Source organism: Recurvomyces mirabilis (assembly GCF_035927965.1).
Source record: "Recurvomyces mirabilis strain CCFEE 5264 chromosome Unknown scaffold_8, whole genome shotgun sequence".
NCBI classification, from domain to species: domain Eukaryota; kingdom Fungi; phylum Ascomycota; class Dothideomycetes; order Mycosphaerellales; family Teratosphaeriaceae; genus Recurvomyces; species Recurvomyces mirabilis.
Genome location: NW_027041942.1, coordinates 812824 through 840620, shown reverse-complemented (window position 1 = coordinate 840620; position 27797 = coordinate 812824). Strand labels below are relative to the sequence as shown.

Sequence of the window (27797 nt, the reverse complement as noted above, 5' to 3'; positions counted from 1 at the left end):
TGATTCATCTGACAGCGCCACTCGCAGCCACCGTCACACCACCTCTGATTTTCTCGCGCATGATTTGATGTCGATGCGGCGCGGATGGAGTGACGGGCGGCGCAATGGATGTGTTTTTAGCCCAACCTGTCAGCCGAGGGTGGTGGCTTGCGTATGAAAAGTGGAGACTGGGGATCTCGAGTCTGGAGTGCAGATGACATTGCCAATTCGGATGTTCGCTAAGTTCGATCAAGCATATATTGTGCCGAGCTGCAGTGATTGGAAAGGACCTAGAATTTCCTGATCTCTCGTTAATCGACATGCCTACCGACTCTGCTTACGACAGCTTTGATCTACCCAATGTCGATCTATGGGAGTTCATGTTCGACTCGCCTCGTGATGGGCAGTTTCCGGAGGACAAAGGTGATAAGACTTAAACACCCATCATCTGCTGAGACGAGGCTAACCATATTATAGTTATATACCGAGCAGTCGATAACAGCCGACATTATACCTGGGCCGATGTGAGATCGACCGCCGCAGCCTTCGGTAGCGCTCTCGTGGAACGGTGGCAATGGCAAAAAGGTGACGTGATGTGCGTCTTCTCGCCCAACGATGTCGATTACGGCCCATGCATCTACGGAACTCTATGGGCGGGAGGCATCATTGCTCCGGCCAATCCGGGCTACAACGCAAAGGATCTAGCCTTTATGCTCAAGAACGCTGGTGCTAAGGCGATAGTGACTCAGAAGCCGCTGCTGAAGGTTGCTCTCGAAGCTGCGAAGCTTGCTGGCATCAAAGAGAGTAGCATCATCTTGATAGGCGACGATGGCGCTGGCAATACTGATGCTACTCACTTCAAGAACTTGCTAAAGCAGACGAAGCGAAGCAGGCCATATAAGCTGGATTCTGATAATGACCTGGCTTTCCTCGCGTATAGCTCTGGGACCACTGGCTTGCCCAAGGGTGTTATGCTAAGCCACCGTAACATCATTGCCGATGTTCTGGGTATCAAAAGTATTGTGGGCGAGAACTACAATTGGAGGAACGATAAGATTCTCGCCATCTTGCCATTCTTCCACATTTACGGTTGGTCTTACCCGATCCTGGCATAGAGCATTATACTGACACTGTCTAGGTCTCACTGGCTTGCTACATCAACCATTGCATCGTGGTCTCGAAATCGTCGTCATGCCCGCCTTCAACCTCGAAGCCTTTTGCGCTGCGATACAGCGATACAAGATCACCTTCACATACGTCGCACCACCTGTCATCGTACAGCTATCTCGAGGCGCGAACGTCCAGAAGTACGATCTGAGCTCCTTGAAGATGATCACCTCTGGTGCCGCTCCTCTGACCAAGGAGTTGGTGTCATTTGTGCATGGCAAGCTGAAGCTCAAGGTCAACCAGGCATATGGGCTGAGCGAGACGAGTCCTATGACACATACACAAGTACGATGATCACTTCCAACTAATAGACAGACCAAGCGCTAACAATGTAACAGCCATGGGAAGAATGGTGGACCTCAGTCGGCTCAGTAGGCAAGCTATTCCCAAACATGACAGCCATGTACGTGTCGGAGGAAGGCAAAGAAGTACCCGCAGGTGAGAAGGGCGAGCTCTGGCTCAAAGGCCCAAATGTCTTCAAAGGCTACTGGCGGAACGAAGAAGCGACGAAGAATGCCATTACCCCCGATGGATACTTCAAGACTGGCGACGTCGGCATGCAAGATGAGATCCACAACTTCTACATCAGCGATCGCGTCAAGGAGTTGATCAAGTGGAATGGGTTCCAGGTACCTCCTGCTGGTAAGCTAACGAGATCGTTGCACAGGTCAGTATCTGCACAGCTGACATATGTACTCAGAACTGGAGGGTATCCTGCTCGACTGCGACATGGTCGAGGACGTTGCAGTAATAGGTGTCTATCTTGAGAAAGACCACACCGAGGCACCACGGGCCTACATCGTCCCGGCCAAAGGCCAGAAACCTTCGGAAGAACTTGGTCGTAAGATCTCGGCCTGGTTGGATGAACGAGTGGCGTACTACAAGAAGCTCAGAGGTGGTGTGCGCTTCATTGATGAGGTACCGAAGAGTCCGGCTGGGAAGATCTTGCGGAGAGTGTTGAAGGGCATGGCGGAGGAGGAAGATAAGAAGATCAAGGCGAAGTTGTGAGGGAGGATGTGCTATGTATGATTTAGGTTTTGTATGCCGAGCTCGTAAGTATTTTTACATAAAGACTATCATTCCCTCTTCACTTCGGGGTCCTCACTGAGCCATCACCACAAGATTGATAGTCTCAAGGAACGCTCAGGCTTCGAAAGCAATCTCCCGTCTCTGCTTCTTGCTCGCCTGCTTCAAGATCCCCAAATTCGTCAACCAAGCACCGCTATCAAACTCGCCCCACACCTCAGCAATCTGGAACAAAACCGGGTTCTGCAGATTGAGCACGAAGCGCGTTTGCATCACGCTGATACCGATGACGGGCTTGGGCGACTGGTCGGACTCCCATCGTACAGTGATCGTGTTGCAGTTGAACCAGACGTTCTTGACCGCGAAGGGGACGGAAGGCTGGGCAGCGGAGGCCTTTTCGAAGGCGGCGCGCGAGGAGAAGGTTTGACTCAGGAGAGGGACTGGGGTGTCGCCGCCGTTGTCGATGAGGGTGTTTACTGATTCGGAGTAGTCTATGAAGTCTGGGGCGAGGGTTTTCTGGTTATTAGGTTAGTGCTGGGTCGCTGGGATAGCGGGCTACTCGATGGTGGGACTGACGTTTGCAAGCGCCTCGGAATAATTGGAGACCAGTTTGCCGAAGTTTGTGGCGAGTGTGTTTGCATCGGACTGGAGGAGGCATTGGGCGCTAGCGGTGGAGAGGACTGTCGTCGCAAGGACAGAGATGATGGAAACCTTCATGGCGTCGATTTAGGCGTTTCTGAGTATGTCTAGGGATGGTATGAAAAGATGTGAGGGAATGTGGACGGAGTAGAGAGAGACATGCTGAGGGGGCAGGGTGTACTTATACTACGTCCTCGATTCAACTCGCCATGAGAGACAAGAATAGAAATCTTGCGACGCCACACCATTGTGCAGTAGTCCAGACTGCTATCAGTGTTTCTTTTGAGCGTTACGCACGCCGTCGTCTCGTGGCATGCCCACTATAGGGAGATGTGAAACCCTTGCAGCAAGGCTGCGATGTGTTCTCCGGATGAGGTCGCTCATAGCAGATAACGGACTGAGAGAAATTGAGACTCCCTGGCAATTGAAGGCGGACTCCTCGAGGCCAATCCACGCTGGTTCCACCGACTATTGACTGCGTGAGGGGGTATCCAGAAGCATCGTTCAAAGGAAGTAGAAGCCGTGACAGACAGGTGAGGTCGTTCCACAACATATTCGGACACGGCAGGGACGCAGTGTGGTAGTAGTGCCATCCCATCTGATGATGCATCAAGCTTCGCGCCGCAAGCGGCGAAAGCGTGCCAAAACTTTGGCCCGCCTTGTTGCACCGCTTGAGGACGTGGTGCGTTGACGGCAATGCTGAACAAGCTTCGTACCAGCGTGTGACATATGTAGGATCAGCAGAAGCGTGTTTCTGGACGAGGCGCTAGTGTGAACTTTATAAGTGCGGGCTCAAGAATATGGTCAATTTTGGCTGTACAGTGCAATAGACGTGATAGATCTATCTATATACAGACTGGAACGACCAATGTATCGTGTACGTCCCAGCGTGCAAGGGCACTATAGGTGCTTGTGCACTTGATCCACGTTTCCACGGGTGGGCAGCCGTATGCTCGTCTGAAATGCTAGCTTTCGAGCCCGATACTCTTGCTATCATGCCGGGGCCGGCTAGCGAACTAGGCGTGTTTGACAAGACTACAAGCAAGCCTGGGTCGCTGCGATTGCTCGTTGAACAGGCAGGAGCTTTGTTTCTTGCCGAACCTATTCATGTGGTGGCGAAAGGTGCGAGAATTGCTCCAGTGAGGACCCCAGCGGCCTCTCACCACCATGAGTATACTTTGTCGACCCATTCGTGCCTGATGGTTGCGTTTTACATCGCGGATGATCTGAACTTCTCATCCTTCGACTTCCATCCGAGTAATATACCTCCCCGGTATCACAATCAACCCAACAAACCTCTTCTTCATATCCACCTTCACGTTCCCACTTGCGCCTCTTTCCTCATGTCTCAGCGCCGCCAAGTCAACATCCTGCTTGCTAGGCTGACGATACTCGTTCGTCATGGCCAGGATGATATTGCGCTCGTTGTCGGTGCACTTCAGCTGTCCGACAAACATTCGGCCGTCTGTGATGTGAATGTGTAGTGTGCTGTTCAAATACCCTACCAGGTATTCCTCTGCTGCAGCCACACCACCGGCAGTAGGAGCAGGGACACCGGCAGCTGCTACCGCCGCCATTGCAAGGCGTAATGTAGTGAGTCTTGAGGGACCTGATAGATGAATACAGATTTCAATGCCTTTCTCTAGTGCCTCGATGACATAAGAAACGTTGCTATTTAGCCGGCTGTCAGCAATTCATATGCCGACCTCCTCCTTCGCGCCGACAACTACTGCAGGTACCAAAAGTGTTATGGACCTCGTTATTCCGAGTGATGGAAGAATATACCAGGATCGCGGGACGGTAATGTATATGTCAACTACATCTCTATCACCTGTACACTTCTTCTCTCAATTGTCGACTCCCTCACGCAGACACAATGTCAACAGCACGAACAGCAGAACGCAATCAACCATTCGCCTCCCAATCTTTCTCCCAAAACCCACTGAAGACACGAGACGATGTTGCAGCAGCATGTGCATCACTACTCGATCCTCTGGAAGCAGGGTTCTCACCAGAATGTGCTCTAGTACGTGTCGGTGGCACGGGCACAAGATGTACGTCTGAAGTCTGACCTCTCACGACATCTTGAAGCTCACACCACATAGTCGACGAAACCGCCGCCCAAATCGAGGGCTTTGCCCGCCCACTATGGGGTCTCGCACCGCTTCTGGCTGGCGGCGTGGACTACCCAAAAGCACACCTCTGGACCAAAGGTTTCGCCTCCGGCACCGACCCCAACGGCCCCGAATTCTGGGGCAACATGCAAAACCTCGATCAGCGAATGGTAGAATCCTGTCCCATCGGTTACTGTCTCGCGATCGCCGGCAAACACTTCTGGGATCCAATGACCGAAGCTCAGAAAACGAATATCGCTGCCTGGATAGGTAGTATGAACGACAAGGAAATGCCTAATACCAACTGGCTCTGGTTCCGGGTTTTCGCTAATCTGGGGTTGAAGGCGAATAAGGCACCTCATAGTGCTGAGCAGATTGAGAAGGATATGGTGCACCTTGACACTTTTCATCGTGGAGACGGGTGGTCGAATGATGGGCCAGAAGGGTATACGCAGATGGATTATTATTCGGGGAGCTTCGCTATTCAGTATTTGCAGTTGCTTTATGCCCAGCTGAATGGAAAGCAGGATCCGAAAAGAGCGGAGGAGTACAGGAAGCGTGCCCAGACTTATGCGCTGGATTTCGTGCACTATCAGGATCCGGATGGCCATAGTATTCCTTTCGGACGATCATTGACTTACCGTTTCGCCACCATATCTTTCTGGTCTTCTTTCGCTTTCGCCTCGGTCGAACCACCTGGTCCCTTGACATGGGGTATGATCAAAGGTCTTGTCCTTCGGAACTTGAGATGGTGGAGCAAGCATCACCATATCTTCCAACCAAATGGTATGCTCAACATTGGCTACACATATCCCAACTACTATCTCGCAGAGAACTACAACAGCCCGGGAAGTCCATACTGGTGTATGCTCGCCTTCGCCTGCCTGGCACAACCAGCTGATCATCCGTTCTGGAGTAGCAAGGAGGAAGCACATCCTTTCGCTCAGTCTCCGAGTCCACTTCCGACGATCAAGGCGCTGAAGTACCCGATGCATATCATGGTCCACCGTGGCGGCCACACTTTCTTGCTTTCGTCGGGACAGAAATGCCACTATCCTCTAAAAGCCACGCAAGCGAAGTACGGCCATTTCGCGTATAGCGCCGCGTTCGGGTACTCGGTCCCCACAGGCTCATATTCACTCGAGCAATTCGTTCCAGAGTCCGCACTCGCGCTTAGCGATGACGGAGGTGAGTTATGGAAATTGAGGAGGGAAGTTGAGGATGCACAGATATTGGAGAAAGATGGCGTGCCGGTGTTGTATTCGACCATGCATCCTTGGAAAGATGTCGAGGTCAAGACGTGGCTCGTTGCGCCGAGCGAGGCTACGCCAAACTGGCATTTGAGGGTGCATTGTGTCTCTACTGGAAGGGATCTGGAGAGTGCTGAGGGCGGATTCGCTATTCTTGGGACGGAGCAGAAGACTGGAAGGATGTTGCTGCTGGCGAAGGAGGTTGAGGGTGATGAGGGGATGGTTGCCACGTCTGACTCCGCTCTAGTTGTTTCGAGGGCTGGTGCTTCGGGTGTCGCTGAGCTGCACAGCTCCACCAGCGAGGCAGGGAGGAAAGGAGGTGTTTGTAATGTCGATGCTAACAGTAACCTCATCGAGTCTCGGACACAATTGCCGACACTGTACGCAGATCTTAAAGCGGGAAGCACGACGTGGTTCGTCTCTGCGGTCTTTGCTATGCCGGCTAGCGGTGTAGATAGATGGCAGGGAAACTGGAGGAAGGAGTGGGAGAAGAGGCCTGAGGTCCCGGGATGGGTGAAAGAGATGATGAATCGAAACGGCCTCGAGTATACAGATATGTGTGCGGATTGTTGACTTGATTATGGATAGTAGACACAGCCCAGGAATCTTACGACATAGAATTCGGCCTTGATAGCTAGTGAGATTCGTCATCATAGAACTTACGCAGTAGTTGAGAAGCTACTTCTTCGGCCTTTGCTCAAATAACATATTGTAAGTGTCCTGCAGTGGCTGAACAACATTGTCAAGAAACTCACGCCGCCAAGCGTCGTCGTCAGCTTCGATGGAGCTGTGATGAAGTGCCCAACCAATAGCGGTAGTATACGCATCGCCGACTTGCTGCCGTACCTCATCACCGTTGCGAAGCCATCGGCCAGCGATGACGTCGTTTACATTGGCACTGCCAGGCTTCTCCAGGAAGGTCGCATATTGCTCCCGCGTGATTTCAGGAGTTTGAGAGCGTTCTCGCAGAGCGTGGACCTTGATGCCATGTCTATTGAAGGACGAGCAGGCTTGTGCGGTCGCTCAGTGCCAGAAACTTCTCCAGTCTGGCGAGACCATCGTCCATCTCCAGTAACAGGTCATCTCTACACTCGCTGGGTAAGGTGTGCTTCTCGAAATGCAAGACTGTTCCGATGGTGCATTTGCGCTGACCGGTAGAGGCCGTAGCAGCAGCCTTGGATTTGACGGTCTTAGTATCATCAGAAAATAAACTAATAAGCAAGGACTGCACGAAAATCGCACGATACCTCAGTTCCTCGATGCAGGAGGACGGTGGCAAGGAGGAAGGAGATGTCGAACTCAGGCAGAATATTATGTAAGCCTGGCTGTAAGGCACACATGCAGGACGCCAGCTCAGAAGCTCGGGCCGCACTTTCACTTTCACGAGATCGCGTCCGAGGCGCGAAGTGCATCATCTCGAGCCATCACGAACTCTATCTCCCGTATCACTGCAATAACTTCGCAACAAATAGCAGACCCGGAGAGATCCGATCTTGGAGATTGTGACGGAAATCGCGATCGACACCAGGCACCTGCCATCTGCGTGCGATCAACGTACCTACCAGACCATCACTTCGACCACCAAATACGACACTTCACCGCACGGCGAACATCACGTCGGCATACGCTTGACCGCGCGATTGCCACAACATGTAAGCTATATGTACCCAACCCACCACACCGACTGCGAACATTGTACGACGTCTGCAGGGCGCATGCAGGCTGGACGGACGTAGGTCGTTGACGTTAGGCTGACACGACGACAGGGAGTCCTTCGACGACATCTATCTCGACCTCTCGAAACAGTCGGGGAAATGCAGGCTGGCCGAGTCGGGATTAGGATGGAAGGTTTCCGGCGGACAGACGTTCACCCTCGACAAGGCAGAGATAATTAGTGCACAGTGGAGCAGGGCGGCGAGAGGACACGAGCTGAAGGTTATCGCACGGAATGCGGGTGTGGTGCAGTTGGACGGGTTCAGGCAAGACGTGAGTGGGAAGCGAACACGTGATTGAACGATAGGACTGACATGCGATGCAGGACTTTGACACGATACAGAAATGCTTCAAGGTGTGGTATGGCGTCGAGCTGATCCAGAAGGAGCATGCGCTCAACGGCTGGAACTGGGGCAAGAGCGAGATGGGCCGAAACGAGTTCTCCTTCGCCGTGCGCAACAGACCTGCTTTCGAGATCCCCTACACCGAAATTTCCAACACCAACTTGGCTGGCAAGAACGAGGTGGCCGTAGAGTTCTCTCTACCCGCAGATGGCGAGGAGACAGGCACAAATGGTCATCTGGGCGGCGCGAGGTCAAAAGGTCGCAAGACGGGTGGCGCAACCGACCAGCTTACCGAGATGCGCTTCTACATCCCGGGCACAGAGACACGAAAAGGCAAAAAAAAGGACGATGAGGATGGCGAAGATGACGAGAACGCCGAGGAGGAAGGCCAGGAGCAGAACGCAGCTACTGTCTTCTATGAGACCCTCATGGACAAGGCAGAAATTGGCGAAGTGGCAGGTGACACATTCGCCACCTTCCTCGACATTCTCCATCTCACACCCCGTGGCCGCTTCGACATCGACCTCTATGAGAAGTCCTTCCGTCTCCGCGGCAAAACGTACGACTACAAAGTGGCCTATGAAAACGCCAAGCGCTTCTTTGTGCTACCAAAACCAGACGACATGCACCAGCTCCTCTGTATCGGTCTAGACCCGCCACTCCGGCAGGGCCAAACACGCTACCCATTCATCGTTATGCAATTCAAGCGTGATGAGGAAGTCAACATCGAACTTAACATGACTGAAGACGACTTGAAGAGCAAATACAACGGCAAACTCCAACCACGCTACGAAGCACCCATCGGCAACGTCATCGCCAAAATCTTCCACGGTCTAACAGGCAAGAAGCTCTTCCAACCATCGCACGACTTCACCTCCCACCACGGCCAAAGCGGCGTCAAATGTAGCATCAAAGCCAACGAAGGCCACCTCTACTGCCTCGACCGCGCCTTCCTCTTCGTCCCAAAACCTGCCACGTACATCTCCTTCGACAACGTCGCCGTGATCACGATGAGTCGTGTCGGAGGGGCTATTAGTGCGAGCCGGACCTTCGACATCACCGTCTCGCTCAAAAACGGCGCCGGCGAGCATCAATTCTCCAACATCAACCGCGAGGAGCAAGCACCCTTGGAATCCTTCTTCAAGGCCAAGAATCTCAAGACGAAGAATGAAATGGATCTGGATTCGGGGATGATGGCGGCGGCGTTGGTCGACGATCCGGATCTGGCTAGTAGTGAGGATGAGGTCGTGGCTAATGATCGGGGTTCGGCGGATGAGGACGATGAGAGCGTGGATGAGGATTTCCAGGCTGATGATGAGAGTGATGTTGCGGAGGAGTTTGATTCGGATGCGGCGAGTAGTGGTGGGGGTAGTGATGCGGGGAGTGATGCTGAGATGGAGGATGTGGACGCGGGGGGAGATGATGATGAGGAGGATTCGGCGGATAAGGTTGAGAGGCCGAAGAAGAAGGCGAAGACGGGGAAGTAGACTGCTTCGTCCAATGAGTTGGCTTTTTTCGTGGTCGGGACTGCTTTTTGGGCATAGCTTTGGCGTTAGTGTGCAAAGAAATGTGCAAAGAAACGGGAACTTTGGGATTGGAGAGATTATGGGATGTGAGCCACCCGAGAGAACGCCCGCATTCGGTTGTCGATGTGTCTGATAGCGGCGGCGATGATGTTCAGTCTGAGCAATGAAAACATCCGACTACAAATCACTCCGCCAACAACATTGTTTCCTCCAAAGGTGATCGATCACCAGTCCCCATCGTACTACCAGCTCCGGCACCTGCTGTCAGTGCCGCGTTTAGCATGTCGTCGTGGTCACAGTGATTTTCGCTCTGCTGTTCGCCTACGAGAGCCTTCGGTATCGGGCCCAACGCAGCGTGCCTGAGCTCAAGAGCGACTAGGCGTGAACGGCACACTGGCTATGGGACGTCAGGGTCGGCTGTCTAAGCAAGCTGTTCAGCAATGGGACGACAGTGAGGTCGAACACGACTTCATGACAGCTGCGGAATGGTATGAGCGCTGGTGTCTACATGTAGCTGAGTTACCTTGAAGCCTACCGTGGTCTAATCGAGAACAGTCGCTACCATGCACCAGAGTCTGGGAAACAGACCCGGCGTCTGGGAAACAGACCCGGCAGCGTGGTCAGACGACTGTCCTCGGAGATCTTTCCAGACTGCGTGCCTAGCGGGTCTGGCAGGTGATCACATCCCGAGCACAAGAATCGCAACGACTCAACCTTCCTCGTCATGCGCGGATGGCGAGTGCAGAGACGCACGTGTACCGGTAGCGTAGCAGACGAGATGGATTCATGCGAAGCTTTTTCCCTCCTCACGCCATGGCGCGCTAGCCCAAGAAAAGCAGGCAGGGCTCTTGGCGAAACAGATGTCCCACTTCCACCACGTGGATGCTGTTTGCAGTGGACATGCATGTCGTAGAGCCTGTGAGAATGTCACTTCTACATGCACATACGCCTGCTGGATGAAGCCACCGACACATATCAAAAGCATGGGCTTCTGGAAACCGGCGCACGTCTTACGCAGGAACGAAGTCAATGCCCTGGCTGGGATGTCTATAAGAGTGCCAAACATGCCAGGTACTTGGTAAGGAAGTTCACCTTTCATTTACAATCTCCACGCCATGCCTCAATTATCTTTTATCTTGCCAGCACTGCTGCCCGTAGTCTATGCCCAGTGGGGCGCTCCAGCACAAGGAGGACGGCCATCCTGGGGCCCACCCGGTGGCCAAGGCTGGCAGCCAGATCAAGGTCCAGGCGGCTATGACTGCAAGGAGCAGCCTTTCAAGCATGTCATTACGATCTCGGTGGATGGTCTGCACTCCAGCGATGTAGGCAAGTGGGTTGCATTGAGCCCCAATGGCAACATTTCGCAGCTCCTCCAGCATGGATACGAGTAAGTACGAATTGATACTCAGGCAGCCTGACACTTTTGACATATATTGCGCACTAGATACACGAATGCCTGGACAACAGCGCCATCCGACTCTTTCCCAGGTTCCATGGCTCAGTACACCGGAGCCACGCCACCCACAACTGGCGTCTGGTACGATGATACCTGGGATCATAGCTACTACGCTCCCAGCAGCGGCTGCGCAGGTGCACCTGGAGCCGAAGTTGTCTACGATGAGAGCATCGACTACAACTCTACGCAGCTCTTCTCGGGTGGGATTGACCCAGCCAATCTGCCAGAAGCCATCATCAATGGCAAGTGTACTCCCATCTACCCACACAATCGTCTGCGTGTCGGTACAACATTCGAGGTTGTCACAGCGGCTGGTTTCCAGACTGCGTACACCGACAAGCATCCGGCGTACGATATCGTCCGTGGGCCAAGCGGCACAGGTCTCACAGTAGTAAGTCGATTTTGGAGGTGCGATGCAGGGCGTCAAGCTAACTTCTGCAGGGCTACTTCCCGGAGATCGCGGCTGTCGGACCCACCGTGGCGGATACCATCGCCTACGATCAACTCCATGTCAATGCCTGGCTGGACTGGCTAGACGTCACAACACCCGTGAACACAACTGTATACAACGGCTCTTTGACCCAGATCCCGACTCTCTTCGGTGGCAACTTCCAGGCCATGTCCGTCGCACAGAAGACCGTGGGCTATGCCAACGACAGCACCTCCTCTTTCTCTGCCGCTGAAGTCCAGGCCATGACCTTCATCGATGCCTCAATTGGTGCCGTGGTCAACAAGCTGAAGGCCAAGAACATCTATGATGATACCCTCATTGTGGTCGCCTCAAAGCACGGCCAGGCTCCCATCAACCGCACGCTCTTCAACGAGGTCAACCCGAAGTGCATCTCAGGTGCCGTCGGAGTACCAACTCAATTTATCACCTTCGATGACATCGCCTTGGTCTTCCTGAACAACTCCGCAGACACCAACACCGCTGCTGCAAACCTCCAAGCCGCTGCATCCAAGTGCAAGATTCGCAGCGTGATCTACGGCCAGAACCTGACCGCATCTGGTTTCGGAAACCCTGCTACTGATCCGGCCGTACCCAATGTCATCGTCCAGCCCGAGCTCGGCGTCATCTACACCACCAGCACCGCGAAGGTGGCAGAGCATGGTGGTATCAGTACCGATGATCGCGTCGTGGCGTGCTTTGCAAGCAGTCCCAAGCTCCAGAAGACCGTGTTCAGCCAACGTGTGAACACTACACAAGTGGCTGCGACGTCTTTGCATGCACTTGGCTTGCAGCCACAGGCATTGGCTGGTATTAGGGATGAGCAGACCCAGGTCCTGCCGGGCTTCTCGTGAATGTTACGTGACGAGCTCAACGGCTAAACTAAGCCATGAAAGTAATGAGTTTGAAACTGACACGGTGGAGTGATCAGCCGCTAATGAGTCGGTTGTTGTAATTATTAGTATCAGCTAGAAAGTTGTTCAATCAGGACTTAAAAGGACCTCTCATCCTCTCGAGGGTGGGCTGTACAAGTCCGTAAAAGGCTTCTGCAGTGCCGGCTCCATGTAATACGTCGACTCTTCGGACGCCCTGCTCTTTGTTTTCAGATGATACGGTGGTCGATTCCGCTGTAAATTCTTCAAAGCATATGCCTCGAAATCTTCCGGCGTCCTGACGGGCAGCGACTCACTACCATTCCGGGGGGTCGTGTCTGTCAACGAGATCGTTTCCAGATCTGTCTCACCCACGGTCTCGAGTAGAGGCTCACTCCTATGTTGAACCAGCTTCTTCTCTGCACCAAACTCACTAGATCCGACCGACGATCTGAGTCCAGGTGAGGAGAACGAGACAGCTCCTAGCTCAACTTGAGCTGAGCCACGATTTGTTCCTCGTCCGCTGCTAGCTGAGCGTGTGGCATTTACAGCACGGGTGAAAGGATCACTGAGGTATTCTCTGAAGAAGACTCGTAGAGCTGGCGCCGAGGCACAGATCAATGCGAGCTGTAATTCCAGTACCGAGTAGACGAAGAGGTGGTAGCCGACCCAAGTGATATCGTAATCCGTGCCGAGCTTATAGATGTAGTATGTCCGTACGCAGCCCGCAGCTACCACGAGGAAGCCCAGCGAGAAGACAGCGTAGAGTGCTGTCTTTTGGCGGTGTGGGATGTCGAAGTGGCGGAGCATTAGCATCGGTAGCAACACTGAATAGAAATCGCTAAAGACACTGAGTGCGCCGGAGAGCGGATTCACACTTCTCGTGTCCACGCAATGATATGGTTTTTCGTATGTTGGGGAGTAAGACAGCCAATAAGAGTTGGTGGGCTGGCATGTCAAGATCAAGGCTAGTATCAGTGAGAGGCAGTAGCCGACCGTGAAGATGATTGCGCCGATCGTGGCCGCCTTCCAACGCGTGCTAATGGTGCCTTTGGTCAGGCGACGGTAGAAGAGTAGGACAGAGATCTTGGTACTGCAGCTGCTGACCAGGAAAGCGATTTCCGACAACCAGGCTATAAGAATTCCTGGTGAGAACCATTGTGGTGGTACATCCCTGTGTCGTTGTCAGCCTCAAGATGGACATTGATCGTCGATGGTCTTTCGCATACCACACATGCCTATCGATACCATAATGCTCATTCGCGACGACGACCAATGTAGTGAACATCGTCGCTGCTAAGAAGGCTGGCACGAGGAAGATATCGTCCAGACCTAACGCGCCAGCTTGCTTTCGTGATCGTAGCCAGAGACGTGTGAGGACCATCAACGTCATGATCCCTTGCAAAGTGCACGCGTATGGAACGATCCATGTTAGTCGTGGATTTGGGTGCTCGTAATTAGGTACTGGCCATGTCGCGATCACCGAAGCTGGTATTCCTGGAAGATTGCCAGGCATCCTGAATCGAAGTCTCTTGTACCTGCTCGCGACTGCGTCCGATGTTGTTTGGTCCTCCAGACAAAGTCCTTAGGGTGAAGAGCGATTGTGTACTGCTATCGCTGCAGCGCGCCACAAATGTACGAGATGCTTGTCGATGATGGCATAAGTAAGGACACTGCTCTGAGACCTAACGGCTGTCAAATGTAACGACATCCAGAAGAGGGAGGAACAAGAAAAGCACTCGGCTCACTGCTACCACGAAAACGCACAAACCTCAAAGTGTGAAGTCACAAATGGGCACATCGTAGTGCTTATGCCCCTGGTCAAGGTTCAAGCTGACAATAGTCGAACGAAACCCAACACGCCATCAACATTGGAGAGACCAAAGCTACCGAGGCGCAACAACATTACCAGTCAGAACTCAGAAGCACCGGAGCGAAAGCTTCCAAGTAACGAAGGTGGCGGGCCGTCTATAGGACTGCAAGGTACGAGCGACGTTATTGGTTTTCGTGGTGGCGGCGTGTGGTAGCACACCATTGGTGCGCGAGTTAATGCGTGACTGCCGATCATGGTGATGGGTCCGGGGTCGAGCAGCCAGGTGGGTACAAGGCGTCGGCTTTGAGGAAGCCGAAGGGCGAAACCACTGCGCGCAAGAGATGGATCCCTGGATGATTTGGTAGGATTGCAAGATTCGTATTGCGGGGCGAGATGACGAAGACCTGCTCGAGCGTATGAAACCAGGAGATCTCACCGAAGAGGTGCTTTGTTGCTTGATTCGTCGTCTGGTCAGACGAATGAGCATCGGCCAACATCTGACAGCAGCATGCGGCAACGAGACTCGGTTGGGAGCGCAAGTGTGCCATGCCAGGACAGAAGCCTTCAAAGAGAGTTGCATCTAGCACGAAAGTCGACCGGAAAGTGATGTTCTTGTGAGCACATGAACAGATACAAGTCACAAGATCAACCGCTAAAAATGTACGATAGTTTGCGCGATCGACGTCCCGACCAGCTGGCGACTGCCGCTTTGAGACAGCGACGTCGATCTCAAGGCTATCGAAGCATATATTTGCACTGAATTACCGACAGGCCATTTCTGCTGCGATCACGATGACGGCCACATGTAGAATCAAGTCTACCAGAGCAACAACGTTGTTATCGAAGGAAACCGACTCCTCTCCGTCAGAAGATATCACATCTATCGATCAAGATCCTGCCTCGAAAACAGTAACTCGGGATCAGGTCCACCATCCTCACTACTGTCAGATCTGGCTTGCCGTTGTGAAGGACGTCGCGCCGTTTCGAAGCTCTTATCGAGCTCATGAATAGCGTTGCCATCTTCACCATCCTTGACACTGACAGGACTCCCAGTGTCCACTAACTCATCACCTTCCCCTTCCACTCCATGCGAAGATGCGACGTGCAAAATATTCTGTAAAAGATCTCGACCTCGTCGTAAAGCATCTACTTCGGCTCCGATCGCAGCTATCAACAATTTCCAGTCTCGCTCCTCAGCCAGGCTGTACTTTGCTTCGATATGGGCCAAGACGCTTTCCAGATTTCCAAGCAGATCTTTCGTCGACTGGTCGTTGTTCGGAGGCTGCGATGTTGGTTCATCCCATGCTGACTGCGAGTTGGAGAACTCAGTCAGACTCGCTCGCAAGCGCTTCTCGAAGTCTGTAACGTGCGCGACAACGTCTTGCCAGACTGCAGCGCCCCCATTCAGCGCCGATTTCTCGTTCTCGATATCCTGATGGTGCTGCAACGCGACCTTCCGGTCGGCTTGACACTGCTCGCGCGCTGCGTGAAGGTTTGTTTGCTTAGCCACGCGGTCAGGTCTCGAATGTTCGTCACTGTGAGACCGATCACCCGTAGAATGCAAGGAGAGAAACCTCTGCACATCGGCTTCTAGCATACTCCGAGAGGAGGTATAGGAAGCCATCCTCGCCTGCACAGCGTTCTCAGCTGCGGCTGCTTGTCGCAGAAGCTTTCTTTGTCGGCTTTGTAGATCTGCAAGTTGCAATTCCACTGCATTGATCTGTTCCTGCATAGCATCTGCCTCGCGCCTCAGCCGTTGCGCACGAAACGTCTCTTCGCCATCATTGACATTCCTCATCGCTTCCTGTAACCCCTGCCGTTTCTGCTCCCAATCATCGATCTGCACAAGTGTCCTCTGCTGTTCCGCGGCCTCTTCGTCGACTATTTGCAGCTCTTCATCCTTGACAGCAGACAGTGCTATTATGCTGTTGTAGATCCCTTTCCTAGCTTTCCGCAAACTCGGTGTCTTTGTGGCAGCTCGTGCCTTTCGTCTTGCAGAAGCACTCCGCATGCTCTGCGCAGTAGGAGTGGTGCTTCCAGTAGACGAAAGATCATCCGCTTCGCCGCCAAAGCCATTCACAAGTCCCTCGGCCTGAGCGTCGAGTAAGAATTGTAGGTCTGCTTCAACTTCGCCCTGTCGATCATCCGCAGGAGCTGGCCGGTCGACAATTACTGACTTCATTGGGAGTGGCCGCGACGAGGTGGCATATGTGCTTTGCACTATGGGCGGAGGGACGATCGAGGCCGCTAAACTTGGCGATGGGCTATGCCAGCGTGGTAGATCATGTTTGCTGGACTCGGAAAGGAGCCCATATTTGCTAGCCGTAGCTTTGGAGAACCATGATCTGGTGTCTGACATGTCAGATATAGGGTGTGAAAGATAAGAAAGCTCAATGTTGTGGCATACCGTTCCATGATCTAAGTATGCGCCTAGTCGCCTTGTATCATTGATCATGCGGCGGAATGTGTCCATCCACTCCACGTCGTCTGATCGCTCAATATCCTAAGATTCCCTCCTGCTGCCGACCTCCCTGCACCGTTCAATACCTGCGGCATAGATGTTTGCATGTCGAGGGAGAATCTCGAGTCGAGCTGCATGCCTGTCCACAACGGCGGCCCTGCGTCACTGCTGTACGGAGCACACCACTTCGAAGAACTCGGCTTTCACCATGCTGATCACCACATTGGTTACCTCGATCAACATGAACTATATATCGACAAAACCAATCGAGCCACCAATCCAGCCTCTATTGCAGACTCAAATGCCATCGAGAAGCTAGACATCTATCACACTGGTCCGTAAACGTTCACAACATAGACACCAAGGCACAGCCCCTCGTACCCACTTACTGGCCATTGTGGCAACCAGGACACTACCTTTATTGGACGAACCCGGACGAGGGCGGATAACCACATCATGGACGATGCGCCGCCCCGGTACGTACTCTTTCTACCGCCTATACCATCACCGCCTACCCTGTCATCGCTAAAGATCAGCTTCGGAGACACCATCAGCCAGGTATTGAATGAAGTCGCCAGCCACTCCTCAGATTCCTCAGAAGCAGCTATATTGGAAGTAGCTCTTGCATGTCCTTCCCTGGTTGGACGACAGAACGCTCCACGATCCTCCTTATATGGTGTCGTCCAATCGAGTTTCGCAGCTGTATACAAGCTAGTCTGTGTGATAGCAGCCAAGGATGGCGTCAACGTTGAGGACCGCAATGGAGTCGATGTTCGCATAATTCCGGTTGCATGGTCCGGAAATGGCTCCGCACAGTCTGCGACGCATGCAGGACCGATTGTAACGCTGGAGACTCTTGCACAGTCAGGTCGTCAATGGCAGTACGCATTTGGTGTGGAGACGGATGCTGGTGAGAGTATGGTCAAGGCCTTCGTAGCAGCAAAAAGTGGTCAAGCTTCTCCCGTCTCCGGGTCATCAACAAGCACATCGAACCAGAAGTCTCGGATGCAGAAGCACTGCCATGTTGCTGTTGGTGGAACATTCGACCACTTACACATCGGACACAAACTCCTTCTAACCATGACCGTCTTCGCCGTAGATGACAGGCCCTCAGGCGACCGAAGTGCAACGATAGGCATCACAGGCGACCAACTACTAGTCAACAAGAAGCACGCACAAGTCCTCGAAAGCTGGGCAGACCGGCAACGATCAGTCCAGAACTTCCTCGACTCTATCTTAAACTTCAGCTCATCACAGCCGAGAATCACTACCACAGACAACCCGGGACCCAACGGCAAATCAACACACATCCACTACCCCAACAACCTGGTCGTGAAGTGCACAGAGATCCAAGACCCTTTCGGCCCAACCATTACGGAGGAACAGATCTCAACCCTGATCATATCTGGTGAAACGAGATCAGGTGGTAAAGCCGTCAACGACAAGCGGAAGGAGAAAGGCTGGACTGAGCTGGAGGTATTCGAAGTTGACGTACTTGATGCGGAAGATGAAGGGGCGGAGGTCAAGGAGGGTTTTGGCAGTAAGTTGAGTAGTACTGCTATCCGGGAGAAGCTGGCGAGGCAGACGGAGAGCGTGAGTACTGCTGGAGGTAGAAGTAAAGTATGAACATCGTCACTCGGGCAACCACTGCGTTCTCCACGTTTACATCGGAGCGCCTTTGTCGTGACCTACAGTCATAAGCAAGGACTGCCAACAAAAATAAAGAGTTTGTCTCTGTCCGGCGTAAGTAAGTACAAAGCCTTCCTACGTAAGGGCGAGGTCTGTCTACTGTATATCGGCGACGCCTTCTACCTTGATGATTGCAAGACAAATTCTTCGCTTACACAGGTTGAGGAATATCCCCGTAAGACGAGCAACTCCATGCCTCAGGCTTTACCTCGCTGCAGAATCGTACCATGTGATCCGGCGACTGGTACTCGCCTAAGGCTACCTATGACTGGCCCAATCGATGCACGCGAAGCTTGATGCAGCTTCGGTAAGGCTTTATTACACATCCGAGAGGCGTGATGATGTGTAAACGCGGTCATTTGGTAAGTCGATTTGTTGCCATTCGCGTTGGCATCACTCTAGAACATACTTCTTCAAGGATGTATAGCGCGGTAATGCGAGTCAAAGAACACCTCACGAATTGATTTACTTAGAAATCTAGTGGATGATTGGTGCTCGACCGCAATAGCAGCCTTTTCAGACTGGTTTGGGAAAAGGCTTGATGTGTAGCCCCGGCTCCCTGATATGGACAGCAGTAGATACCCTCACCGGTGCAGGGTATTCCTCAGCGCTTATATGTATGTGTCGCTGCCTCGTCGCGCAACGTGACACGGTGGAGCCATCTAACGTAGATCTAGCTGCCGATAGGCCGTAATGAGCCCAACACCACAGTACATTCTCATTTACACGCGAGATCGTGTCATCTTCTACGCCAAAACATTATCGTGATTCATGGGCTATCACAATCTCCCAAATCAGCAGAGCTCGACAGGGCATAAGTCGACAGTGCTGTCCAGTCCAGAACTTCTGATGCTTGCTTTCATCACCTACACTGAAGGACACCACCAATGGTTGTGTTCTGTGAGCCAATAACCTTGTTTCCCCTGATGACCTGTCTTTTGAGCTTCGCTGATACAACTCCAATAGAAGTGTCCGCAGACTTCAGAACTTCGTTATCCTCCACAATCTGGTCCTCTAGAGCTTCACTGCGGACATCTTCGACATATCTGGCCTTCCAATCGTCCTTGTACTCATGCTCTGAGGATTCCTGTTTCATCACGTCCGGACTACCGACTATGTCTTTCGTGGAAAGAATCGCCTGTGCCGTAACAGTCACCACCGCCATCCCCGCATTCATCTTCGCTTGCCCACTGTTCTTGGTATGGTCTACGCGCTCGATGGTGCGCGCACTCACAGCACTTTTATCTGGCTGTTGCCTGCTCGGCACAGGCTTCCTTTGCATCGACATGGTTTCCGCGGCGCTGACCTGTAAATGTCTTCGAGATGGTCAGATGATAAACCGCGACCTTTTCGGACTACTTACAGGCTGGTGATGGACACCGCCAACAAGATGGCACCCCTGGCAGAAGCGATACTTTGTATGGCGTCCTCGATCTGCGCCTTGTTGAAGCGGACCCGCAGTCTGGAGGCCAAAGTGTCTGGTCCACCTTCTGTCCACTTTCTCAGGCTTGTTTCGAGATCAGCACAGATATCACCGCATCTGATGACAACCGCTGATAAGTCGAGGCGTCTGACGACGGCTTGCGCGGGTGTAGTGTACAGGTGCAAAGTAGAGAGTTCTGCTAGGCAGCTGTCCAGCTGACACAGCTCCGTACGCAGTCTTTCCACAGACTCCGGCACATTCTTCAGATATACGACAAACTCGTGAATGCGAGAGATACTCCGGAGCGCCAGTTCTGCGAGACCGATAGCGGCAGCAACGTCTTGGAAGCCTGACATCACAGGCCGTACGGCGTGTAGACGATTGCTGACCAAATAGAGACGGTGGGTATATGTTTGAGAAGCTCGGATAGTTTCCTCTCTTTTCAAGACCCGAAAATTTATCACACAACCAGCCGTGACAGCACATTGTCTATTCTACAGACTTTGACTGGTGCGGCCGCATCATCGAAGCGATCATGCGATAGAACACCCGATGGTCCAATCACTTCTATCTTACTATGTCTGCCTTTTGCAAGCAGCGGCAAGGCAATCGATATAAGACCGCTGCACGGCGGCGCTTAATGGAGGTCTGCAGTTGGTCCAGCACGCCTGAGCAGCTCAACGGTCGCTCCGCTCAGCCGGGTACCTCATTATTTACCATATGACGTGACACCTAAGCTGCCTGAGGCTATTTCGCCCAACAAATGTACCCAGTCGGTTATTCAAAAGCGTGGCAGAGGGACATGAAGGCAGCGAAGTGGGTGGAGGAGAAGGCAACGCTGAGATAACCCCGCAGGGAAATCACACGGTATAGTTCGCCCCAAAAAATCCTACAGGATCGTCTCGAGCAAGTGCAATTGATAGCAGTTCGCAGCCTGTATCACTTCCTTCTAAAAGACCATAGAGAGTCCTATGAGCAGCAGATGTTGCCCGTGAGGCATACCACGCTGCTGAAAGCTCGCGATGCAAGATGTCTGAGGTGGCGAGCTACCGCATTTCAGACAACCACGTCACTAATTCCAGCAACACCAACATAACCCATCATGTGTATAACGGAGCCGGTGCTGATGAGCTGCAAGTATGGCTTTCCTCGAAGGCGCGCAAGGTTCACTCAAGACACATCTCCCTACCAGAAGTGTTCGTACCCGGATTCACACGCCACATAGCACGACAACCGGATTTCCAAGCATGTCTGTCACAAAAGGCCGCAAGTTTGATGCTAAGAGGGAGCATGGGAGCAGGCAAGACGACCACGATACGTGGGCTAGTTAGAGATCTACGAGAAGTCCAGGAAGTGGCCGTCGCTTATGTTCTGTTCGATTTCCATCTACCTACTGGACATGAGTCACAAAAAGTTCTGATGCGCTTCGTAGACCAGTTGGCGGACTTGAAGGACGAGGAACAGCGCAGCCATGTATTGGACTTGCATGACAGGTACTCCAAAGAATGGCCGTCAGCAGACGAAATAGCAGAGATGCTCATTGCTGTCATCCAACACCTAGCACATACGCGATCAAAGGCCATCTGCATCTTCTTAGATGGATTGGACGAGTTCATTGATCAAAGCAAGTTGTCTAATCTGCTCCGACATCTGGCCAAGGTTCAAGCGCAAACGAATTGTGGACTCGTCATGACTAGTCGTCTCAGAGAGGTGTCCGTCACTTCGATGTTCGGACAGTGTCCTGAACTGATCATTTCAGCGTATCCTGCCGATGTCAAAACCTTCGTCCGAGGTTTCGCTCCTGGCAATACTGTTGCCCGTCTAAAGGCCGAACGTGGTTCTGAATTCATTGAAGACATCGCCAACGTGGTCACCGCAGGAGCTCGTGGTTTGTACGATCGCCATCTTCACGAAATGCTCGTCATTCGTGGCATGCTGATTCAGCTGTAGGTTCTTGCTGGCAACTCTCAACACTGCGTACATTATGAACGCGGACACAGAAGATGAATTTCGCGCTGCCCTGAAGCAAGTGTCCCTTGACAGCACAAATAGCACTGATCTGGACGAAGCTGCATTGGAACACAAGGTCCTGCGAAAGGCATTTGACCGACACATTGATCGACTCTTCGTGTCGGATCGCCACACAGAACATCGCAGACGACAAGCCCGAGATGCTCGCGACATTCTTGCTTTCATGCGTGATGCAATCCGGCCGCTCAATTTTCAAGAACTACTGCACCTCTTAGCACTCCGCGACCACAGAGGAGAATTCGGCGCTGGTGCACTTCGGGATCCTAACGACTTGGCCGCAATCACTCAAGGGCTGATGTATATCGGGAAGAGTGGCTCGGTTCACTTCATTCACCCATGGCTCAAGACTTATCTGCAGATTCCGCGTCGTCGAATAGTCATGGACTCCAATGCAATCATCACGCAGTCTTGCCTGAGATATCTACTTTGGCATCGTTTCACGCTTGGCCCGTGCGGCGACAACGTCGAACTGGATAAGCGACTACTTGACTCGCCACTTCTTTCATATGCTGCTAAGTCCTGGACCGTACATTATGCCGCTGCTATGGAAACACTAAATGAAGACTGCGCCCAGTCGCTGCGAGCCATAGCTCTGGTCTTTCTTCGATGTGATGCATCTGTTAGCACGGCACGGCAGGTCATGCTGCTTTCGGACCACGCCACAGAGGTTCACAGCGATTCCTTGGAGAATGTGGTCGGTGGCAGGACCAATTCAAGAACCAGTGTGCTGGTGTCTCTTGCAACGGCTGCAGCACGGCCAGGTTCGGTCGACCCGTTTCGGATTGGAAGAACTACCGGCCTCCATCTAGCCGCTGCGCTTAGTCTCAACGATCTTGCGACAAATCTCACGGCTGATGCAAATAAAGAAGTGCTGTCGCATAGGAATGGACTTGGTCAAACGCCTCTGCACGAAGCAGTCATCGCTCGCAATCGATTCTTAGTTGAGCTACTCGTACGTCAAGGAGCGATTCTTGACGCATGCAACGATGAGGGACTATCTCCATGGCATATTGCCGCAGCTCTCGGCAGTGTTGACGTGATGGAAATAATGATGGGCCATGCAAACCGTGACTTTAGCATCAACGGTCGTGTACGGCCGCGAGCTTCCCGGTGGCATGGGCAGGCTTATGAGACGACCAGTCTCCAGCCTCAGGCCATATCGATCAAGACTGAGCGGGCTCTATCCGGATGTACGGCTTTGCACCTCGCTGCGCGCAATGGCCATGTCGACGTAGTAAAGCTCATCATGTCGGACGAGCGGGTGGAGACTTCGATTGAGGACGACGATGGCATGACAACATTTCATAAGGCATGCAAGTATGGCCATATCGATGTCGTGAAGCTCCTCATTTCCTTCGATTCATCGTGGCCTGAACGTCGTTCAAACGTTGACGGCCGTACTGGCCTGCATCTGGCCTGCAAGTACAAAGCTGGCTTTGAAGTGGCAAAGTGGCTACTCCAGCACCACACAGGCTGCTGTGATATTCGCGACAGACATTCTGAAAGTGCTCTTCACCACGCTGCAGCGGGAGAGGATTCCAGAAGTGTCCAATTACTGCTGGACCATTCCATGACCGATGTCCATGCATTGAATGACAGACGAAAAAATGCACTCGTACTTGCGGCCTTCAACCCAAATGAAGGGTTCGATATGTTCTTGCGTAGTGCGAAGGTAGATCGAAAAGTGAGGATCGGGACCATATCTGTTGCAGAGTTTGTGGTGGAGCGCAAGAAGGCGCTGCACCGGCAGGCGTTCTCTCAAGCGGGCGCAGGAACTGCACGTCGCCGCAGCGATGAGGCATTTGAGCTGAGCAGACTTGCAGACAGGCTATCAGAGACTGTCCTGCGGCCATTTACGCCAGAAACGTGGGATATGCTCGGCGATGCATAAGCATACTGGGTCTAAGCAAAGTTTTGTGGGGCCTGAGGAAGCCCGCATGATCCTGTCGAGAGAAACGCGGCAAGATGATCTCGTCATATGGCTGACAAGGCTACCGTAACGTCGTTTCTTTTGGTCTACTGCGGTTATTGACCGTGACTTGCTGCACAGTAGTGTCAATGGCGTCCGGCTGAGCGGGGTTCGAGGGCGTAACCCGCCACAAGATGTGCCTTGATAGCCTTACTGGACAGGATCCAACCAGAACCCTTCCCTTGATGTTGGGTCGGCGATTGTGCGCGTGGCATTAAATGTCTCGTCGCTCTCCTCATGCCTCCCTGCTTGTGTCCTATACATGTACGCTGAATGCGATATGTTACACCTATCCACCATCGTGCGGCCCGATGTCTAGTGGTACGCCCAAGAACACGTGGCCCATCCTCATCGTCAAGCACAAGCAACGATTGGAGGCTTGCGAGCAAAAAGCCATCGCCGACGAAGACGACTTTCGAGCCACTCTGAGCGAATTCTGGAAAAAGTACCGGGAACGTGATGGGCTACGGCTTCTGAACCGCATACGAAAGCAGCACAACTCTATACTCGAGCTTGCAGCCGCTGTAGACGCGGCTCTGGGCATCAAAGCACCGGATAGTCTCACCGCCTTGGTCTTTTCCGTTGCTACAGCAGCCGTGCAGGTGAGTCCACAATACCGCCAATGCAATTCCGTGAGCTCCGGCATTGATGTGGCATAGGCAGCTTTCGAGAGCAAAGCCGAGCTTGCGGCCCTTACGCAGGAGACAAAACGATTGAACGACATCGTACCATCTTTCAACGTCGAAAATTTACGCAGATTTCAGACCGAGAGCCGCGTACGACAGCCTTTGGAAAAGCTGTTTGAGAGCTATATGGAATCATATATGGCGATATTTTCAGAGAGCGCTCCTCTGGGTACGTGTCCCGAGGACAACGATAGGGCGTGCTGACATTGCTAGTTCTGTGCATTGAACGATTTAGAGAGTCATTGACTGGCAAGGATGACTTCTTCGCCGCACAACGAGCAGATTGGGAGCGAGCGTTTCGGGGCGCACAAGAGGAAGAGCAGCTCCGCATAGATCAGGCGGGCAAGACTGCACATGCCGGGGTGCCGGAGCCGATGGTCCTGCAAAGGACCAATGCTCAGTTCGATAGCGTCAGAGAGCTTGGAGCGGGCCAGTTCGGTCGAGTGCATTGCGTAAAGCAGTACTCTACCGGGGAATTCTTTGCTCAGAAATTCATACCCGCGCCCAAGGAGGCCGGAGGCAGGAGCGCTACGAAGAAGCGAGTGCTGAATGAGGTGGATGTCATGAAGAAACTCCAGCACCATCACATCGCATCTATGCTGTTCTACACGGAGCATGACGCTGGTTTCAACTTGATCATGCTACCGGTCGGCGACTGCAACCTGCGGGAGTTTCTCCTGCTAAGGTGTATCAACGCTGACTACCCAAGAAGTGAGATTCAGCTCCTCGACAACTGGTTTGGCTGCTTGATCACTGCCCTGGCGTTTGCACATTCCAACAAGATCAAGCACGAAGATATCAAGCCTTCGAACATCTTGATAAAGGGCACTCGAGTCTACTTGGCCGACTTTGGATGCGCTTGGGACTTCGAGGAATCGTCGACGAGCCTCTCTGCCGACCAATCGATTGCAGGGACGCCTGTATATTGGCCTCCCGAGCCACTGAAAGAGCGCGGTCGCGCGGCAGACGTCTTCGCGCTCGGCTGTGTCTTCTCTGAGATGTTGACAGTCCGCCAGGGCTGCACTCTAGACGAATATGGAGCAGCGAGGAGGGTCGACGAGCGGGACAACCCGTACGCCTTCAGCAAAAATCTTGTCGCAGTCGAGGCATGGCTGAGGAACTTGCCCGGCATGGAAGATGGGGCGACCAGAGCAGACGTACCCAAGCTCTTACTAAAGATCATTTTGAAAATGCTGGAGAGAGACAACGGTCTCCGAGAGAACGCGAGGCAACTGAAGAGGGAGTTGAAAGTAGAGGATGAGGTTTTGTTCTGCAGTAGCTGTTGGTGATGTGCCAATCTGCTAGAAACTACCAAAACAGCACGACAGTACAACACGGGACTTTGGAAGTACCAGCGCTCGACTCAAACCTCAGCCCCGGCTGTCACTGGTGCATCTACCAGCGCGGCGGCCATGAAGTCATCGATTTCATTGGCCCAGGGTATGCCAGTTTGACCACCAGCTTTGGTGACCGCGAGAGCACCGGCGGCATTGGCACGTTTCACGGCCTTGGCGATGTCCCAGAACTCTTGTGCTTTCTGCATGCGCACATACTCGGCCGCATAAGCGCCGACGAAGGTATCACTGGATCACTCCCGTCAGCTCTCATCCGACAGCATTGCAGCAATCGACTTACCCAGCTCCAGTTGGATCTACAGACTCTACCTCAAATGCTTTGATCAGGTCCGAACCTTCGCTATTCGCGTAAAATGCTCCGCCTTTACCAAGGGTCAAGATGAAATTCTCCACCCCGTACCCAAGGAACATCTTTGCGATTTCTTCAAAGTTCTCGGACTTGATATCCGCCAGGTCGAACCCCGAAAGTATCGCAGCCTCCGATTCGTTCACCACCAGGTGTGTCAGGTTGCGATACAGCTTCGTCAGGATGTTGTTGGCTGGCGCAGCGTTCAGTAGGACCTTGATGTTTGCTTTGCCCGCTGTCTCCAGGATCCGCTCGACCGCCTTCATATCGACCTCCAGCTGCGAAATGATCAGGTCGGGAGGTGCGCCCGCGTTACTCAGGGTATCGGCAGTTTTGAAGTCGTAAGGTGAGATAACCGAATTCGCACCCAACGTATAGATCAGGCGGTTGTCTCTTGATTCGTCAGTTTCTTCCACCATGATAAATGCTTTCCCTGTATTCTCCTCCTTCTCGACACGTATGCCGCTGGATTCCACCTGACTATCGCTTAACGCCTTGAGCATATACTTCCCCTCTCCATCATCCCCTATAGCTCCTATCATGCGGACCTTAACGTCGACGCCAGGTTCGCCAGTAGCGGTATCCGCTTTGTCTGGGTTGTTGTGACACGCACGTGAGGTTGCAATTGCTGCATTGGCGCCTTTTCCGCCGGGTCCAATTACATAGCGAGTGGCGGGGAAACTTTCACCAAGATCAGGTAAGCGATCGATGAAGAAGATGTGCTCGACAAGCAGACTGCCGACGACCACAATGTCTGCAGTGGTCATGATGCCGGCTAAGTGAACAGTACGTTCATGCCCTCAGATTATTAGGTGCGGACACGGCATATATGCAGCCTATCGAGGCTCTGTCGCCTTCATTTTCAGGCAAAACCCAGGCCCCAATCGGTGGCCATAGTCGTATCGGTGCTCGGCACAGTAGTGCTGGCAAGAGCGGGCACATCGAGGTGAGGCTTGCAAGTTGCAGCTCGAGACCGGTGAGAGAGCCTCTGAGCTGCCTTAGCCCCTCTTCCTGTACTGCATAGGCGTCGCACAGCGCCAACGTGGCGGTATTAGATCCCCGTACATTCTAAGAGCGGTGAAGCTCCTGGGAAGGACCTCATATTCCGCGGGTTTGTCCGTCTCAATGCTCAGAAGTATGTGTGCGGATGGCTAATGATGTGATCAAGCATGTTGATGAGGGCTGGAAACTTCCCTCTACCCGTAGCTGACGGCTGAGCTTGGCTACACCGAGAATATGAAAGTGTTGCGCGCTTGAAGTAGTCGCCAATGAGTCAATATATGGACTTGAGAAAGCGTCCACAATTCCTTCGATCGCTTCAATACTTCAAGTAACCTCGAAAGATCGGCTTCAAGCCTGCGTCAATGAAATCGAACAGCTCAGCGCAATGGTGCGAGGTCAAGATGCGTCGAAGTATGTACAGCGCTCACCATCTATGGTATGCTGCCCCTCGAACCGTCGCTGTCTCGGTCAGCCTGTGCTTCGCGTTC

The 27797-nt window shown here is 52.8% G+C and overlaps 14 protein-coding genes across 14 annotated transcripts; 8 read left to right on the top strand and 6 right to left on the bottom strand.

The window, feature by feature from the left end:
* Positions 1 to 299: 299 nt before the first annotated feature.
* On the top strand, positions 300 to 1094 carry LTS14_003956 (uncharacterized protein; the record flags this gene model as incomplete). The annotated part of the gene is made up of 2 exons (XM_064836658.1): positions 300 to 402; positions 457 to 1094. The coding sequence occupies 2 exons, from the start codon at positions 300 to 302 to the stop codon at positions 1092 to 1094; spliced, it is 741 nt and encodes a 246-aa protein (XP_064696049.1).
* A 76-nt stretch (positions 1095 to 1170) lies between these two features.
* LTS14_003955 (uncharacterized protein) lies at positions 1171 to 2154 on the top strand (the record flags this gene model as incomplete). The annotated part of the gene is made up of 3 exons (XM_064836657.1): positions 1171 to 1431; positions 1485 to 1788; positions 1847 to 2154. 3 exons carry the CDS (start codon positions 1171 to 1173, stop codon positions 2152 to 2154), a joined length of 873 nt encoding a protein of 290 aa, XP_064696048.1.
* A 135-nt stretch (positions 2155 to 2289) lies between these two features.
* On the bottom strand, positions 2290 to 2889 carry LTS14_003954 (uncharacterized protein; the record flags this gene model as incomplete). The annotated part of the gene is made up of 2 exons (XM_064836656.1): positions 2290 to 2688; positions 2749 to 2889. The coding sequence occupies 2 exons, from the start codon at positions 2887 to 2889 to the stop codon at positions 2290 to 2292; spliced, it is 540 nt and encodes a 179-aa protein (XP_064696047.1).
* A 1157-nt stretch (positions 2890 to 4046) lies between these two features.
* LTS14_003953 (uncharacterized protein) lies at positions 4047 to 4388 on the bottom strand (the record flags this gene model as incomplete). Its single annotated transcript, XM_064836655.1, has 1 exon — positions 4047 to 4388. One exon carries the CDS (start codon positions 4386 to 4388, stop codon positions 4047 to 4049), a length of 342 nt encoding a protein of 113 aa, XP_064696046.1.
* Positions 4389 to 4687: 299 nt separating this feature from the next.
* Positions 4688 to 6748, top strand: LTS14_003952 (uncharacterized protein; the record flags this gene model as incomplete). The annotated part of the gene is made up of 2 exons (XM_064836654.1): positions 4688 to 4865; positions 4917 to 6748. 2 exons carry the CDS (start codon positions 4688 to 4690, stop codon positions 6746 to 6748), a joined length of 2010 nt encoding a protein of 669 aa, XP_064696045.1.
* Positions 6749 to 7890: 1142 nt separating this feature from the next.
* Positions 7891 to 9719, top strand: POB3 (FACT complex subunit; the record flags this gene model as incomplete). Its single annotated transcript, XM_064836653.1, has 3 exons — positions 7891 to 7907; positions 7942 to 8161; positions 8214 to 9719. 3 exons carry the CDS (start codon positions 7891 to 7893, stop codon positions 9717 to 9719), a joined length of 1743 nt encoding a protein of 580 aa, XP_064696044.1.
* A 1154-nt stretch (positions 9720 to 10873) lies between these two features.
* LTS14_003950 (uncharacterized protein) lies at positions 10874 to 12516 on the top strand (the record flags this gene model as incomplete). The annotated part of the gene is made up of 3 exons (XM_064836652.1): positions 10874 to 11145; positions 11203 to 11605; positions 11656 to 12516. The coding sequence occupies 3 exons, from the start codon at positions 10874 to 10876 to the stop codon at positions 12514 to 12516; spliced, it is 1536 nt and encodes a 511-aa protein (XP_064696043.1).
* A 150-nt stretch (positions 12517 to 12666) lies between these two features.
* On the bottom strand, positions 12667 to 13770 carry LTS14_003949 (uncharacterized protein; the record flags this gene model as incomplete). Its single annotated transcript, XM_064836651.1, has 2 exons — positions 12667 to 13667; positions 13764 to 13770. The coding sequence occupies 2 exons, from the start codon at positions 13768 to 13770 to the stop codon at positions 12667 to 12669; spliced, it is 1008 nt and encodes a 335-aa protein (XP_064696042.1).
* Positions 13771 to 15227: 1457 nt separating this feature from the next.
* Positions 15228 to 16529, bottom strand: LTS14_003948 (uncharacterized protein; the record flags this gene model as incomplete). The annotated part of the gene is made up of 1 exon (XM_064836650.1): positions 15228 to 16529. One exon carries the CDS (start codon positions 16527 to 16529, stop codon positions 15228 to 15230), a length of 1302 nt encoding a protein of 433 aa, XP_064696041.1.
* Positions 16530 to 17264: 735 nt separating this feature from the next.
* On the top strand, positions 17265 to 18434 carry LTS14_003947 (uncharacterized protein; the record flags this gene model as incomplete). The annotated part of the gene is made up of 1 exon (XM_064836649.1): positions 17265 to 18434. The coding sequence occupies one exon, from the start codon at positions 17265 to 17267 to the stop codon at positions 18432 to 18434; it is 1170 nt and encodes a 389-aa protein (XP_064696040.1).
* A 925-nt stretch (positions 18435 to 19359) lies between these two features.
* LTS14_003946 (uncharacterized protein) lies at positions 19360 to 20276 on the bottom strand (the record flags this gene model as incomplete). The annotated part of the gene is made up of 2 exons (XM_064836648.1): positions 19360 to 19813; positions 19861 to 20276. The coding sequence occupies 2 exons, from the start codon at positions 20274 to 20276 to the stop codon at positions 19360 to 19362; spliced, it is 870 nt and encodes a 289-aa protein (XP_064696039.1).
* Positions 20277 to 20949: 673 nt separating this feature from the next.
* LTS14_003945 (uncharacterized protein) lies at positions 20950 to 23842 on the top strand (the record flags this gene model as incomplete). The annotated part of the gene is made up of 2 exons (XM_064836647.1): positions 20950 to 21812; positions 21871 to 23842. 2 exons carry the CDS (start codon positions 20950 to 20952, stop codon positions 23840 to 23842), a joined length of 2835 nt encoding a protein of 944 aa, XP_064696038.1.
* Positions 23843 to 24231: 389 nt separating this feature from the next.
* LTS14_003944 (uncharacterized protein) lies at positions 24232 to 25895 on the top strand (the record flags this gene model as incomplete). Its single annotated transcript, XM_064836646.1, has 3 exons — positions 24232 to 24522; positions 24580 to 24775; positions 24820 to 25895. The coding sequence occupies 3 exons, from the start codon at positions 24232 to 24234 to the stop codon at positions 25893 to 25895; spliced, it is 1563 nt and encodes a 520-aa protein (XP_064696037.1).
* A 74-nt stretch (positions 25896 to 25969) lies between these two features.
* On the bottom strand, positions 25970 to 27074 carry LTS14_003943 (uncharacterized protein; the record flags this gene model as incomplete). The annotated part of the gene is made up of 2 exons (XM_064836645.1): positions 25970 to 26189; positions 26242 to 27074. The coding sequence occupies 2 exons, from the start codon at positions 27072 to 27074 to the stop codon at positions 25970 to 25972; spliced, it is 1053 nt and encodes a 350-aa protein (XP_064696036.1).
* Positions 27075 to 27797: the final 723 nt, after the last annotated feature.